The 17,026-nt window shown below is 39.6% G+C and overlaps 1 protein-coding gene across 9 annotated transcripts in view; it reads left to right on the forward strand.

Annotated features, from left to right (window-relative positions):
* Positions 1 to 17,026, forward strand: part of Huwe1 (HECT, UBA and WWE domain containing E3 ubiquitin protein ligase 1) — a 169,090-nt gene that overhangs the window by 115,522 nt on the left and 36,542 nt on the right. For 7 of the 9 annotated variants that reach the window (XM_042684866.1, XM_042684873.1, XM_042684865.1 and 4 more), the window contains 7 exons: positions 1,629 to 1,824; positions 3,745 to 3,912; positions 4,895 to 5,040; positions 5,632 to 5,698; positions 7,457 to 7,674; positions 11,963 to 12,174; positions 12,758 to 12,940. In XM_042684866.1, coding sequence (XP_042540800.1) covers positions 1,629 to 1,824; positions 3,745 to 3,912; positions 4,895 to 5,040; positions 5,632 to 5,698; positions 7,457 to 7,674; positions 11,963 to 12,174; positions 12,758 to 12,940 — 1,190 coding nt within the window. The remainder of the gene's footprint in view (positions 1 to 1,628; positions 1,825 to 3,744; positions 3,913 to 4,894; positions 5,041 to 5,631; positions 5,699 to 7,456; positions 7,675 to 11,962; positions 12,175 to 12,757; positions 12,941 to 17,026) is intronic. The other 2 variants (XM_042684868.1, XM_042684870.1) reach the window with 2 other exon arrangements.

The raw sequence follows: 17,026 nt of genomic DNA on the forward strand, positions 1-17,026 counted from the left end.
TGGAAAATAGCATCTCACCCATGGACTTTCCTACTCAGGTTGGCTTATATCAAGGATTCCACCATACATAGATAAGAGTATTTCCTGTAAGACTGCATTTTTTTGTTTTGTTTTTGGTGGTGGTGGTGTGGTGATCGTGGGGCTTGAACTCTGGGCCTGGTCACTGTCCCTCAGCTCTTCAGCTCAAGAGGAGCGTTCCACCACTTGAGCCACTGCATCACTTATGGTTTTCTGGTGGTTTATTGGAGATAAGGAGATTTATGGACTTTCCTGACTGGGCTGGCTTTGAACCATAATCTTCACATCTCAGCCTCCTGAGTAGCTAGGATTACAGGCATGGGCCACCCGCGCCTGATAGGACTGCTTTTAATATTAAGAAACTAGAAGACTGATCTTTTCAGAAACTGAAGATGTAAATTATGGCTTTACATATATTGCAGCTTTTTGCATTTAAATGCAATTTACAATTTTAACCAGGTAGAGTAGTTACAAGAACATTATTATGCTAGGCTAAGGGGCATGGCTTATTTGGTTAAAAAACCAAAAAAGATGCTTACATTTATGAGCATCTTGAGCACAAATAAATAAGAAATGCAAAGTAGTACAATCAGGTTTATTTTCTTCAGTCTCCTGATTGACAAGTCATTTTATGAGAAGAGTAAGAACAAAGCCATGTGTTAAGTCCTATGCTATGCCTATGATTATCTAAGATTGACATTCAAGCTCGGCCCTGGTGTGGCTTACACCTGTAATCCTAATTACTTAGGTAGGAGGCTGAGATCTGAGTACTACAGTTTGAAGCCAGCCTGAACAGGAAAGTTCATGACTCACTGTCTCCAATTAGCCACCCAATAGCCACAAGTAGAGCTGTGACTCAAGTGGTTGAATGCTAGCTTTGAGCACAAAAGCTCAGGGAGAGAAGCTAGGCCCTGAATTTGTACCTCAGGGCCTATACAAAAAAAAGATTGGTACTCATTTTAAGGCATAAAAAATGTTTAATCTTATTCTTATATACTGAATATCAGTGTCACGTATCTGTTACATCAGTGTATGGATATCAGTGTTACACAGTTTTGGTTTAAAATTGAGATAGCATTTGAGGAACCTATGATCTCCCATTTAAATGTAGAAGCTGTGTAATGTTTATGGGCCATCTGCTTTTCTAATGATCAAATGCAGTCTCCTGCAAAGATTTAGTTTTGGGGACAGGGTTTTGTGTTTTCTTTTGGTTGTTGGTGTTTGTGTTAGCCCTGAGGCTTGAACTCAGGGTCTTGGCACTATCCTTTAGACCTTTTCTCAAAGGTAGTACTTTTGCCACTTGATCTACAATCCCACCTCTGGATTTGTAGTGTTTGAGAATCTCAAATTTGCCTTCCTGCCTGGCTGACTTCTATCCTCAAATCTCAGCTTCCTGAATAGCTAAGATTATAGGTATTAACCCCCTGAGCAGGACTTATTGTTTTGTTTTGTTTTTAAATCACGAAAGAAAGATATAAGACTTGAAGACCAAGTATATTTTCTCCCCCCAAATTGATACACTATTTTGAGGTAGACCTTGGTTAGTATTTTAATGCTTGGGAACGCTCTAGAAAGTGATATTTAATCTGCAGTGGTTCTCTTGTTACTAGGTTGTTCGCTCCGCAGCTACAAGTGGAGCTGGAAGCACTACCTCTGGTGTTGTGTCTGGCAGCCTTGGATCTCGGGAGATCAACTACATCCTTCGTGTCCTTGGGCCAGCTGCATGCCGCAATCCAGACATATTCACAGAAGTGGCTAACTGCTGTATACGCATTGCCCTTCCAGCTCCTCGAGGCTCAGGAACTGGTGAGTTTGATTGTTTCAAACCTTTGAGAAACTAAATTTTATAGTTTGGTACAACTAGAGATTTTTCTACATGGAAGATCTAGAACTAGGAGAGCCTCATTAGGAAAATGCTAGGATATTGTTGGCTAGTGCTAATTTGGATCAATCAGTACTATACCTTCTTTTTTTAGATTTTGATATTTTTATATGATTAGAGACATTGTTCCTTTTGGTTCCTCCCCTTTGAGTTTCCTCCTTTGGTCTCACAACTTCTTAAATAACTTCTCTAGACCTTTACAAGTTGTAATCCTGTCAGAATTATTAAGGACTCCCATCATTGTACTCTTGCCCATCACGGCATGACAATAAGCCTTATATACAGTTAATAGTTTATAAATTAAATCATGATTGATGGAGTAGGTATGATTCATGGGGTACATTGAGAAGTTTACAGTGTTATCTAAATTCTTGCCCAAATGGCATGGCATATATATCATTATGAGAAAACGAGTAAATATTCTGAGAATTCATAGGACAACATATTAATGTTATTGAAGAAAATACAAACCGCTCCTCTAGGTAAATGAAAGTAGAAAGATAATAAATGCTACCACTTTGATTTAATTGTGTATCAAGATAAAGGAAATTTGGGGAAAGTTGTAAATTCCATGTATGATGTATGATTGTATTAAGTTCTTCTGTGGTATGATAATATTGTTGTTAATTAGAGATAATAGTCTCTTAGCTCTGTCTGCCCAGGCTGACATTGAACTGCAAACCTCAGATCTCAGCCTCATAAGCACCTAAGATTATAGGCATTAGCCACTGACACCCAGCTAGTGGTTATTGTTTTAAATAAAATGTCTTGCAGTAGCAGTAATTGTTTTATTAGCCCCAGATTTTTTTCTTTTTTTTGGGTCCAGTTGTGGGGCCTGAACTCTGGGCCTGGTCGCTGTCCCTCAGCTCTTCAGCTCAAGACTAGCACGCTACCACTTGAGCCATAGCACCACTTCCAGCTTTTTTATTTTCTGCTTATGTGGTGCTGAGGAATCAAACTCGGGGCCTTCATGCATGCAAGGCAAGTGCTCTACCACTGAGCCACCTTCCCAGCCCTTTTTTTCTTATTTATTTTTTTATTTTTCCAGTCCTGGGCAAGAATTCAGGGCCTGGGCACTATCCCTGAGCGTTTTTTTGCTCAAGACTAGCACTCTACCACTTGAGCCACAGCACCACTTCCAGCTTTTATGTGGTACTGAGGAATTGAACCCAGAGCTTCATGCATGCTTGACAAGCACTCTACCACTAATGCACATTCCCATCCCCCAGACTTTTTTTGTACCAATGTTAGGGCTTGAACTCAATACCTGAGAATTTTCACTGATCTTGTTTTGCTCAAGGCTGCAACTCTACCACCTGAGCTACAGCTTCACTTCCAGTTTCTTTTTTCTTTTATTTCTTTTGGTTTTTTGGAAATAAAGATTCGTATGGACTTTGCTACCAAGCTGGCTTCAAACCGAAGTCCTCATTATCTCAGCCTCCTGAGTAGCCAGGATTTCAGGATTACAGCATGATCCACCAGCACCAAGCCACCCCAGCTTTTTTGTATTTATCCCTGTGTTGCACATCTCCCATGTATGGTCTCATTTAATCCTCATAATCATCAACATTTCAAGAATGAATAATCTGAAGTTTGTTGTAAAAGCAGAACTAGCTTTCAAAAGAATTTTCTTTAATTCCAAAGCCCTTACCCATATAAAGTCTTATGCAGTTTAAGATAGGTAAAAACCAGAATTGAAACTTTTTTATAAAAGTGGTTTTTTTCCTCAGACTTGTGTATTATACAAGCTCCTTTCTCAGGTTTTGCTTGTCGGTAGCCATGTTTAAATACTGCTTCATGATGGACTTTCTCCTCCCACCCCCATGTCTCAACTTTTGTCCTAGCATCAGATGACGAATTTGAAAATCTTAGAATTAAAGGCCCTAATGCTGTACAGTTAGTGAAGACAACGCCTTTGAAACCTTCTACTCTGCCTGTAATTCCTGATACTATCAAGGAAGTTATCTATGATATGCTGAATGCTCTGGCTGCATACCATGCTCCAGAAGAAGGTATGTGACTACCCACTTTAAGAGTCCATACATATATGTTGGATACATACCCTTTTTTTTTTTTTTTTGGTCTTTTTTGCCAACAAATTGCAGAGTTTTCACTTGGGATCAAGATGAATATGTAATTGTGCACATTTCTGAGAAAGTTAATAGTCACACAGCATAAGAAATGTCAGAGGTAGTACCTGGTAGGGCTGGTGTAAGTACAAAACTCTCAGTTAGTTGAATGTCAAACATCTGTTGTTTGAGTGTATCTACCATGGAGAGAATGACCAGAGGTTTGAAAGGAAACAATAGCATCTTATAAGCAAATTGAATGTAAAATACCAGTAATTAATTCTTTAATAATTTCATACTTAAAAACAAAAGCCCAGAGAATTAGGAAAATTATTAGAGTGGGTGACATGACTTCCTCACTTTTGAGACTGCCATCTTAATCCGCTTGTATTTCTAGTTAAGAACGGCATGTGCTGGGGGTGTGGCACAGTGGTAAAATGCCTCTCTAGCAAGTGGAAGGTCCTGAATTAAACCCTAGTACCATGGGGAGGGGGAGAACCTACATATAACCACTTAGAAACCCATGATTAAATTGCTTTAATCCCATGGTTCCAGTTCAGCCCTTCAAGACATTCTTAATGTGGTAGTTCTCCAGAATTGTCTCAAGTTGGTAAATACTTATTCCATTTAGAGTTACATGTTTTCTTTTCCGCTTACTACACATCCAGAACCTTTATGTCACACTGTATAAAGATTCTTCATAAATAGGTTATAGCTATAATGGTTTGAGCTATTTATTGACCTCCCATTGCACAAGGAAAGCCATAGTACCAAGTATGTTCCTTACCTTAGAAAAATAAGGATCTTTGAGCTGAAAAATAAGGATCTTTGAGCTGAAAATTGACTGAACCTATCAATAGGCATTAACATTCCACATTTAAAGAAGTGTTTGTTTTATTTCTAATATTTGTTTCTGGTTTTCTAGCAGATAAATCTGAACCTAAACCAGGGGGTATGACCCAAGAAGTCGGCCAACTCTTGCAAGACATGGGTGATGATGTATACCAGCAGTATCGGTCACTTACCCGTCAGAGCAGTGACTTTGATGCACAATCAAGTTTTTCTCTAAATGTATGTCAGGTCCAGCAGCCTCCCTTTCTGTTTTCCCAATGTTCTCAGTATATAGGATTATACAAGGGAAATTTCAGAGTTGCCTAGAAATCCAGATAAATTCAAGAATCCTAAGCAGCTTTACTTGCCTTACACTGGAAATAATTTCTTAGGGATTTTCACTTTTTATTATAAAGGTGATGTACAGTGAGGTTACGCTTACATAAGTCAGGTACATAAGTACATTTCTTTTTGGACAATGTCCATCCCTTCCCTTACTCTCCTCCAATTCTCCTTCCACCCCCTTGCATTGCCCCTTTTCCTTCCTTCTACTTTTCCAGTCACATTACCATGAAAACATCTCTCAAATTCTAATATATAGGAATGGAGACATGCCTCTGATCTTAGAGGTCAGCCAATAAGTGAAGAAGGGTCAGATACCCAGTTCGAGTCAAGGTCTCAAACAAAACAAATTCTATTCTAGAAAAAGAGCATGGTTGAAAGGTTAGTCAAAGAGAATCTGTAGCATTTGCAGAATTCCCTGGTAACAATTCTGCTATTGGGTATGATTGTCTGAATTCATAATAACTGAGGATTTTTTTTCTTCTGCAGAGTCAGGTCTTTGCTGCAGATGGTGCTTCTGCTGAGACTTCCACATCTGGAGCCTCCCAAGGAGAGGGTAATGTTTTACCCTTTTTCTTATTGTTTATTGAGAAAACAGCTTGGAGAGGTTATCCTGGGCTAGAGAGGAGGGGAATAGAAGTTTGTCACACATTTATTTAACCAAGTGAACTTAAGAATGAATTTACTGTTCTGCAAGTAGTAGAGGGTCTCTGTATGCCAAAATTAATAAAATTATACTTTATTAGTATGTTAATTGTTGGTATAGTAGTAAATTCCTTTAGTTGCCTTCTTTAAACCAGCCATTGCCTCTCTTGATGACTGCCATAGCCTGACTTATAAAGCTTTGGTGGCAGTACAGCTATTTTAGCTGTGAAGTTTCTGCTGCTTTCTGGCAGTGTCAGCACAGCCCATTGGCTAATCACTATGAATTTAAAAAGTATCTCAAGGAAGTCAACCTAGTGAGACCTTTCAAGAGTTTATGTATCCTTAGATAGGGAAGATCTTTAAGTTACAATTTCTGCTAAAGTTCTTTGTTCATGTCTAGTTCCATCTGCTGTGGAGTGAGAGACAAGGTGATCATGAATTGGGTCATCCCAGCCAATGTAACAGTAAAACCTGGTGTCACACACAAAAGGGCTGGTACCATTACTCCAGGGTAGAGCATTTTCCTGGCATGGGCAAGGCTTTGGCTTAAGGTCTGGCACCAGTACTATAATACAGCAACACAAATTCCCCACCTAATTTAGGAGATCCTGTGCTTAATATTTTACTAGACCCTCAAGATAAGTGAAAAAGTCAAAGCCAGGTGCCGGTGGCTCATGACTGCCATACTAGCTATTCAGAAGGCTGAGATTGGGTGATTGCAGTTCAAAGCCACCCTGGGCAGAAAAGTTCATGAGACTGTTAGCTCCAGTTAACCTCCAAAAGAGCCAGAAGTAGTGATGTGGCTCAAGTAGTAGGGTAAAAGCTCAGGGACAGGGCCCAAACCCAGAGTTCAAGCCCCAGGATCAGCACTAAAAATAGAAAAAAAAGGCAAGTCTATGATCCTAGCTACTGAGGAATGCTAAGATCTAAGGAATAATGTTCGAAGCCAGCCCAGATAGACAACTGCAGGAGACTCTTTTCTCCAATAAACTAACAAAAAGCCAGAAATAAAAGTTTGGCTTAAGTGGTAGAGTACTAGGCCTGAGTTCAGGCTGCAGTACCATCACCTGCACCCCGTAAGAAAATAGCTAAATTATTAGTATAATGATTAACTCATTTTGATGGATTGACAAATGAAGTATACAGTATGGATGATTGACACCAATATAGCTCAAAGGAAGCATCTGTGCCCTGCTGTATGGCAGACTATTGAATACCAAAATAAATCCCTGTGCTTCGAAGAATTTTAGAATTTTAGTCTACTATGTTAAAATACAAAGTACCTGTTGGAAAAAAATATACACAAATGAAGTACAGTAGGCATGTAATATCTTCTTTAGATGGTACAGGAGAACATTTGTAGAGGTAAGGAAGGAGTGGGTGAAGGGTACAAAGAATGTTTGGAGGACTAATACAGTAGTAAGTTTTTTCTGGAGAGTAAAATCATAAGAATAGGTGGATGGTAGGGAACCCCTGCTTTAACTATGGATATATGACTTATGAGACCTGTCTCATCATCATTCTCTGTCCTTCAACCCATGTTATCACAATATTGTCTGCATACAAGTGCAAAGTGGAAGAAGTTTTGTATTCCTTGTACCCACAGCTTGGTGATTTTTCCCACCATTATTCCACTGGGAAATTGAACCAGTGTTTGGTTATTTCTCAGGAGCTTCAACTCCGGAAGAGTCCCGAGATGGGAAGAAAGATAAAGAAGGGGACCGGGCCTCTGAGGAAAACAAGCAGAAAGGCAAGGGCAGCAAACCTTTAATGCCTACATCTACTATCCTTCGTCTTCTGGCAGAGCTGGTGAGATCCTATGTTGGAATTGCTACCCTGATTGCCAACTACAGCTACACTGTGGGACAGTCTGAACTGATCAAAGAGGTACAACTTCTGCTTTTTTCTTATGAAGCTATATACTCGAGTTATTTGTGTACTATGTATGTGTTGGATTATTTGTTGGATCCATGAATGCGTAATTCTCACCAAATAATAACATACGTCTCTTTAAGATGCACTGCAATGCTAGGCCTATTTCCAATGATGTAGAGCCACCAGGCTCACTATAGGATGTGAGTTAATGAAAGTTTTTTCCTATTGAATATTTCTTGGCTGCAATATCAGATGCAAAACCAAAATCAAAAGCCAGTTAGGGAAAATGTTAATAATAATATAGTTAAAAAATGATCTTGGAGCCGGGCGCTGGTGGCTCACGCCTGTAATCCTAGCTGCTCAGGAGGCTGAGATCTGAGGATCGCGGTTCAAAGCCAGCCCGGGCAGGAGAGACTGTGAGACTCCTATCTCCAATAAACCACCAGAAAACCGGAAGTGGCGCTGTAGCTCAAGTGGTAGAGAGCTCGCCCTGAGCTGAAGAGCTGAGGGACAGCGCCCAGGCCCAGAGTTCAAGCCCCCCGACCCACAAAAAAAAAAAAAAAAAAAATGATCTTGGGCTGGGTGCTGGTGGCTCATGTCTGTAATCCTAGCTACTTAGGAGGCTGAGATCTGAGGATCTGCTGTTCAAAGCCGGCAAGGACAGACTCTTATCACCAATTAAAAAACCAGAAGTGCAACTGTGGCTCAAAGTGGTAGAGCACTTGAGGAAAAGTGCTTGAGGAAAAGTGCTCAGGACAGCACCCAGGCCCCTGAGTTCAAGCCCTACAACCAACAAAAAAGTGACCTTGGTTAAGTTATAGAGGAATGAATGAATTAAAGAAGTGTTTTGTTTTTGCCACTCCTAGGGCTTGAACTCAGGTCCTGGGCAGTGTCCCTGAGCTTCATTTGTTCAAGGCTAGCACTCTACCACCTGAGCAACAGTGCCACTTCTGGATTTTTTTGTTTATGTGGTACTGAGGAATCGAACCCAGGACTTTATGCCTGCTAGGCAAGTACTCTACCACTGGGCCATATTCCCATCCTGAAGAAATGTCGTAAAGGTAGAAATATAGAAAAATTGGATTTGGAGTATGAAGAAATCAAAGAGTAAAAATTGTGTTTTATTCTTTTTTTTTAAATTCCTTCTAAGGCTCAGCATCTAAAAAAATTTGATTTAAGGAGAAAATGTAAGAGGTTTGTGTGGGATAAAGTCTAAGGGAAGCCATGCACTAGTGGTTTATGCCTCTAATCCTAGCTTCTTGGGAGGCTGAGATCTGAGGATCACAGTTCAAAGCCAGCCAGGGCAGGAAAGTCCCTGAGACTCCTAACTGCAATTAACCACCTAAAATGGAGCTGTGGCTCAAAGTGGTAGAGTACTAGCCTTGAGCAAAAAAACTCAGAGACAGTGCTCATTCCCTGAGTTCAAGCCCTACAACTGACCAAAAAAAAAAGTCTAAGGGATAATGAAATAAATTAGAAAAGATGTGTTTATCTTTTATATGTGCTTGTATGTGTGCAGACACACTAGATATGTGGTAGCAGTGTTGGTAAATAATATGCCAATAATAGCTTAAGTGTACAAATAGAGCTGGGAGAAAGAATGAGGTCATATTTTATGTCCTGATGGCAACTTTCAAGTAAACTGTACCACGTTCACATGTCTTAAGTGAGTGAGTGTTCAAGGAGGTGTCTTTTTCATATAGGTGGCCTTACGTTATAGGTCACACCATAATTTTGTGTTTTGTAAATGGCAAAGGATTGAGAAGGAACACTAGTGCTCCCAAGTCTGTATAACCAGTTCCTTTTTTTTTGGAGGCAGGGCTATCTGGTCCTGTGGATTGGACTCAGGGCCATGGTATTCCTGAACTACTTTTGCTCAAGGTTTGTGATCTGCCTCTTGATCCACAGCTCTGCTTCCAGCTTTTTGGAAATAAAATCCTCATACTTTCCTGCCTGGGCTGGCTTTGAACCATGATCCTCAGATCTCAGCCTTCTAGTAGCTAGGTGTGAGCAACCAAACCAGGCTATCAATTTTATTTTGTTTTCTTAATAAGTTTTAGGACTGGCCATGTGGCTTGCATGAATCCCTGGGTTTGATTTCTCAGTACCACCTAAACAGAAAAAGCCAGAAGTGGCCCTATGGTTCAAGTGGTAGAGTGCTAGCCTTTAGCAAATGAAGCTCAGAGACAGTGCTCAGTCTATGAGTTCAAGCCCCAGGTCTGGCAAAAAAAAAAAAAAAGAATAAAGATTTATTTATCATGTGATTCTTTTCCAGTTCCAATTTTGAAACCCACTTTTAATACAAGCTAGAAATATACAGGTCATTAGTGAGTAGTCAACTTTTGCTCTGTGACTGCCACCTAAGCTATTTAAAACAGAATCCTAGAAGCTGACTCCCTATACACACCTATGACGAGTGTGAGAGAAAGAGAGATTTTAGAATATAAAACCTTTTGTATATGACTTTTTTAACCTAACATGTTGTCAAGATTCAACTTTGTACTGCTTGCTTTCATTGCTGTCCAGAATTCCATTCTGTCAGTGTACCATAATCTTTTCATCAGTTCTACTGTTAATAAACAGTTGGCTGGTTTTCTCTTCGGAGCTGTCACAAATAGTGATGCTATGAGGGTTATTAGATGTGTCTTGGTAAACACATCAAATTGCTTGTGTTGGGTTTTATATGCCCGAAGATTAATTACTCAGCAAAAAGTTTTCCTGAGTAGCTGTGTGAATGTATACTATTACTAGTAGTGTATGAGAGTTCCAGTTGTTTCATTTATATGCCAAAACCTGGTATTTCTCTACTTTACACATTCTAATGAGGTTTCTCTTATTGTATTATGGTTAAAATTGGGATTTGCCTTTTGACTATGTTTATGTATTTCTTGACCATTTGGATTTTCACCATGAGGAAATACCTTGGAGGACCTTTTGTTTGTTGTGGAGCCTTACTATGCTACATGAGCTGGTTTGCATTCTTAGACTCGAACTTCCCAGGCTTACTCAGATTCCCTAGTGGCCATACCTGCATATCATGGGCCTGAACTCAGCCTGGGCACTGTCCCTCAGCTCTTCAGCTCAAAGTTAATGCTCTACCACTTGAGCCCCAGTGCCACTAACATCTTTTTCTGCATATGTGGTTGTTGAGGAATCGAACCCAGGGCCTCACGAGCACTCTACCAGTAAGCCACCTTCCCAGCCCCTACATAACTATTTTTAGCACAGTATTCCAGACATATTGCAGGTGTTAGTAAATATTACAGTTTAATTGAATTATGAAGCAATTACATCAGTCAATTATTAATGGACATTTGAATCCTGAGCCCTTGACTAAATTCTTAGTACAAGCCACTTTGATGGGGGACCTCAGGTTAGCAGTATCAGATGGAAGGTATCTAATTTGTCTCAATATTTTATAGGTTTGATGTGACACCACATGCCTATATTCCCAAACACCATGAACCAGGGGCAAGAGAAGGATCATAAATTCGAGGCCACCTGAACTATAGAGTACATTACAAACTAGCCTGGACTAAATTAGCAAGTCTTTGTCAGGAGGAAAAGAAAAGGAAATCCAGACAGATGACTCATAATCTGTAGCTACTTTGAAGACTGAGAAGGATCAGAGTTCAAAAGCTATCTAGGCAGAAAAGCCTAGATTTTTCTTTATCTCCACATCAGAAGCTGGGAAGGAGTAAGAAAGACACCCTAGACCCTATCTCAAAACTAACCGATGTATGGCAGGTACCCATGACTCACATCTGTAATCATAGCTACTCAGGCGGCTGAGATCTAAGAAGCTCAGTTTGAAACCAGCCCAGGCAGGGAAGTCCATGAGACCTTTAACTACCAAAAAGCTGGAAGTGGAAATGTGCTCAGGGACAGTCCCTAGGCCCCAAGTTTAGGCCCCAGAACTGGCAGCAAAAAAAAAAAAGAAGAAAAACATTACCAGTGCAAAAATGGGCTGCTTAATGATAGTTTGCCTACCTAAAAAGCACAAAACCTTGAACTTAAACCCAAGTACATAAAATGAAAAATAGGTTTATACTAAGTGACATCTATATGACAGTTTTCTAAAAATAAATGGAATTTGAAAGCTTTTTAGAGTTATCCAAACTACTTATTTTGTAAGTGGCTTGCTAGCTTGTATCTTTGAACTTGGTTTCATTGTCTGTAATATAAGCATGGCAATCATTCACTGGATGAGTTAAAAACTGTATGTGTCCACCTTAATGCTAAGCAAATAATGTAATGTAATGGTGCTTGTGAATAACTATCACAATTTGTGACATTTCAGGACTGCAGTGTGCTTGCTTTTGTTCTGGATCACCTTCTCCCACACACTCAAAATGCAGAAGATAAGGACACGCCTGCCCTGGCCCGTCTATTCCTTGCAAGTCTGGCTGCTGCAGGGAGTGGCACAGATGCCCAGGTGGCCCTAGTGAATGAAGTAAAAGCTGCCCTTGGACGAGCACTGGCTATGGCTGAGAGCACAGAGAAACATGCCAGGTAAAACACATACCTCACCCAGTGCCCATTCTGGTATCTTCAGTCATGAAGTCGTGTGTGTGTGTGTGTGTGTGTGTGTGTGTGTGTGTGTGTGTGTGTGATGAAGTCAAGCAAGGTGTGTGCGTGTGTGTGTGCAAGGTGTGTGTGTGTGTGTGTTGGTGTGTGTGTGCGCGCGCGTGTGTGTGTCTGTCCCAGTGCTAGGACTTGAACTCAGGGCCTTGGTGCTGTCCCTGAGTTTTTGTGCTAAAAGGGTACTGCCACTTGAGCCATAGCTCCACATCTGGCTTTTTGGTGGTTAATTGGAGATGAGAGTCTCACAGACTTTACTGCCTGGGCTCATTCAGAACTCTTGATTCTCATATTTGAGCCTCCTGAGTAGCTAGCATTATAGGCATGAGCCATCAGCAATGCCTTAATCTGTTTTTATCATTTAAAACTAACAAAAATGAAGAATTCTAACACCGCAAGAAGTGAGTTTATTTAGAACTTACACAAAAGGCATTAACTAGACAGTTACCATAGGAGAATTACTAAAGATGGACTATATTCATTCCATGACCAAAATGTCAAACTTCTCTCCCAGGCTCCAGGCAGTGATGTGTATTATCAGTACTATTATGGAGTCCTGCCCCTCTACCTCCAGCTTCTACAGCAGTGCCACAGCCAAGACTCAGCACAATGGCATGAACAACATCATTCGACTCTTCCTGAAAAAGGGACTGGTTAATGACCTGGCTAGAGTTCCTCACAGCCTAGACCTTTCCAGGTAAAGTCATGCCCCAGTCTTCATCCTGATTTTGTTGCTGTTGTTTATGATACTAGCTTTTGGAATTGACCAGGTGTGCTGTACTGCATGTGGTTTTACTTCCTATTTTGTTGCAGTTGCTTCCTTGCCATCTGTTTTAACTTATTTATTTATTCCCCTTGTCTATACATGTGTATAGAAACTAGAGCAGTTTAAACATTACTACCTAGAATGTCTTACTCTAGGTATTGTACATCACATGTCTTGGAGATATAACTCTTTGAACCTACCACTGATTTTTTTTCATTAACATTTGCTAGTAAATTAGAGTGATAGTCCTTTTTAGTCCTTGTAGTATTTTCCTCCTTGCTGTTGAAAACTTTTATTTTGTGATTTTGGCACTGTATATTTAAGTATCTATCTTCCATATACCTACCTATACCTTAATGTCCGTTGGCAGTACTTGCCTGAGTCAGTTAATAACAAATGGTATCTTTATAATCTCATTGTAGTGCATTGTTTTTATGTGAGCTAGCACTAATGGAAAAGTCTAGTTATGCTAAATACCGTTAAGTTAGAATGACCATTATCAAAACAAAAGATAACAGATGTTGGCCAAGATGTGGCTTAAAGGAAACCCCTAATGGAGGTTCCTCAAAAATTAAACATAACCTATGTTCTAACAGTTCACTCCTGGGCATGTACATCTGTGCCTCTGAACACTTTAAAATAATATATATCAAAATGAATTCCAGGAGATGGAAAAATTAAACATAGAATTAACCTATGATTCAGAAATGCACTCCTGGGCATTTCTCCAAAAGATTACAAATCAGGATATAGTAAAGTCACAAGCATAATCACATTTATTGCAGCAGCACTATTTACCATAGCCAAGGTAGGGAATCTATCCAGATGCCCCTCAATGTACAAATGGATCAATAAGATGTGATATATATATATATATAATATATATATATACACACACACACATAATGGGATTTTTACTCATCCATGGAAAGAATGATATACCATTTGTAAACAAATGAAAATACTGTTAAGTCAGGCCTAGAGCAGCAAGGGATACATGTTTCCCTTATGTGGAGGCTTAGATTTAGCTTATAAATTTATAAGTAAATATGTTGTGTGTTATGCAGTTATATACAAATGTAATATGGTAGATTTTAGGGAAATCTCAAATGATGAATTCCTTAGGTAAAAACAAAGTTTAGCAAAATAAAACACTAGTAAGTGAGTCAAAAGGGGAGGGGTGGAGTCAAGCAGAAATGGGTGGACAAAGGAAAAGTAGAGAATGCAGTCGAGAATGCCATGTATAACCCACAAAAGAATGAGGGAATGAGTGAGAACTTTGTAAAGGGTGACATTGATCAAGATACATTGTAGTCATAAACTGCTTTGTTAAATGGCATCCCTTTATGCAACTACATAAAGATCATTTAAAAATTACAAAAAGTAAACATTCTGCCACTTGAGCCGTAACTCCACTTTAGGCTTTTGAGGATAATTAGTTAGAGATTTAAGAGTCTCATGGAAAGCTGGGCACTAGTAGCTCATGCCTGTAATCCTAGCTACTCAGGAGGCTGTGATCTGAGGATTGTAGTTCTAAGGCAGCACAGGCAGGAAGGTATGAAATTGTTATCTCCATTTAACCGGTAGAAAACTGCAAGTGGTGCCATGGCTCAAAGTGATAGAGCACTAGTCTTGAGCAAAAGAGCTCAAGGATAATGGCCCAGGCCCTGAGTTCAGTCAAGCAGCATGATTGACCAAAAAGCATCTCACAGACTTTCCTACATGGTATGGCTTTGAACCACAATCCAAACATCTTAACCTACTGAGTAGCTAGAGTTGCAGGCATGAGCCATCAGCATCTGGATTTGACTTTTAATTTTTAATTAATTTTTTTTTTTATTTTTTGTCAGTCATGGGGCCTGAACTCTGGGCCTAGGCGCTGTCCCTCAGCTCTTCAGCTCAAGACTGGTGCTCTACAACTTGAGCCACAGTGCCATTTCTGGCTTTTTCTGAATGAATTTTGATCAAAATGTAAAACCAACAAATTACTAGGATTACTATAATCATTGTTCTTTATTTTACTCAAATGATTAAACCTATGGGATTCATTGGAGACATCTATGTCAATTTTGATACAAACTCTTTAAAAACATTTAAATATTTCAAATTCTACTGGAGGTGGAGCTGGGTGGTAAAACACTTGTCTACCTTGGTAGGGCCCTGCATTTCATTTTCAGCACTTGGGGGGAAAGGAAAATTTAAAATTTCAGGTATAGTAAACACCATGTCCACCTATAATAACCACTGTTTAACATTTTGGTACAATTGCTTTACTTTCTTCTCTAAAGCCTAATCACTTAGTTATCTCTCAAAATACTTAAACCAGTGTCTTAAAAATAAATAGAGAGGCACCAATGGTTCCTGCCTGTAATCCTAGCTATTCAGGGGGCTGAGATCTGAGGATTGAGGTTCAAAGCCAGCCCACGCAGTGGGCTCTTCTCTCCAATATATTACCATAAATGCCAAAGGGAAGCTGTGGCTCCAGTGGTAGAGCACTAGCCTTGTGCAAAAATAAAGTCAGGAATCCAGGCACCAGTGGCTCATGCCTGTAATCCTAGCTACTCAGGAGGCTGAGAGCCGAGGATCATGGTTCAAAGCCAGCCCTTGCAGGAAAGTCTGTGAGACTCTTATCTCCAATAAACCACTAGAATACCGGAAGTGGCCCTGTGGTTCAAGTGGTAGAGCAGCCCTAGCCTTGAGCTGAAGAGCTCAGAGACCCAGGCCCAGAGTTCAAGCCCTACAACCAACAAAAAAATAAAATCAGGAGGCAGCAGCACCCAGGCCCTGAGTTCAGGCCCTAGGACCAGCCAAACAAAAAACTCCTTTGCATGGTTTAATGTCTATTATATAGTGTTCTATATATACAAATGTATATTTATATATCCCCAAATTATATTTACTATATCCTTATAGTCTAATTGAGAGTCTTCTGATCCAGGATCCAGTAAAGATTATACATTTGGTTTGCATGTCTTGCTTTTTTACATATATATTACATATATCTCTTGCTTTAAAAAAAAATTACATGTGTTTTATTCAAACAGATGTGTTACAGAACATCAGTCTAGTTTTATGAGATTCCAGAACTCTTATGGTAAAATTGAGGCTAGACATTTTTGACAAAAAATGAAATTACTTGCATTTTCTCATCAAGAGATATATATTGCCACTTTTTCAACTATAAATGATAATGTTTAGGTTAATAGATTCCTATCAAATTTCTAATTTGTACTTATCTATGACCTCATAGATCCTATGAGATCAGTTGAGTATTCTTTATCCAGAATTTTTTAGCTCAGTGGTCTTTGTTAAATCATTGATCCTTAAAAGGATCACCTTCCTTAATATCAATTACCATCACTTTTTTTTTTTTTGGAGTCTTCTCAGTGACTGCCTTTTATTTATTTTTACTTTTTTTTGTGTGTGTATGTATGTGTGTGTGCGCATGCATGAACCCATGGCCTGGGCACTGTCAAGCTTTTATACTCTAAGCTAATGCTTTTCAACTTGAGCTACACCTCTACTTTAGGCTCTGTGCTTAATTGGAGATAAATCATGGACTTTCCTGCTGATTTCAGGCTTCAACCCTCATACCAGGGCCACCAGCCCCTGGTAGCATCAGTATTTTTTGAAGCCTAAATTGAAATTGGGCCTGTGGTAATAGATAATCCAGACTCACCTTGTACATTTCATGTCCTAGTCATTGTGTCAGTTATTCTAAGTAGCCTTGGTTCCTTTTAAGGTTAGTAATTTCAGAGACCACAATCAATTAAAAGCAGCACCACTGGTTTTATACACCTATTAACAGGAAAATTTACCATACCTCCAGCTTTAGCTCTAATGGCAGTTTTACAGAACTTGAAGCCAACAGGGATAGTAGTTTGAAATCCACTTGACTTAACAATTTGATCATGATTGTGCATCAGTGGGACATGTCTGCCTAGCTACCCAGGAAGCTGAGATCTGAGGATTATAGGCAGGAAAGTCTGAAACACTTCTATCTCCAATTAACCAGCA

The sequence above is a fragment of the Dipodomys spectabilis genome, unplaced genomic scaffold (assembly GCF_019054845.1).
Source record: "Dipodomys spectabilis isolate Male_0828 unplaced genomic scaffold, ASM1905484v1 ptg000091l, whole genome shotgun sequence".
NCBI classification, from domain to species: Eukaryota; Metazoa; Chordata; class Mammalia; order Rodentia; family Heteromyidae; genus Dipodomys; species Dipodomys spectabilis.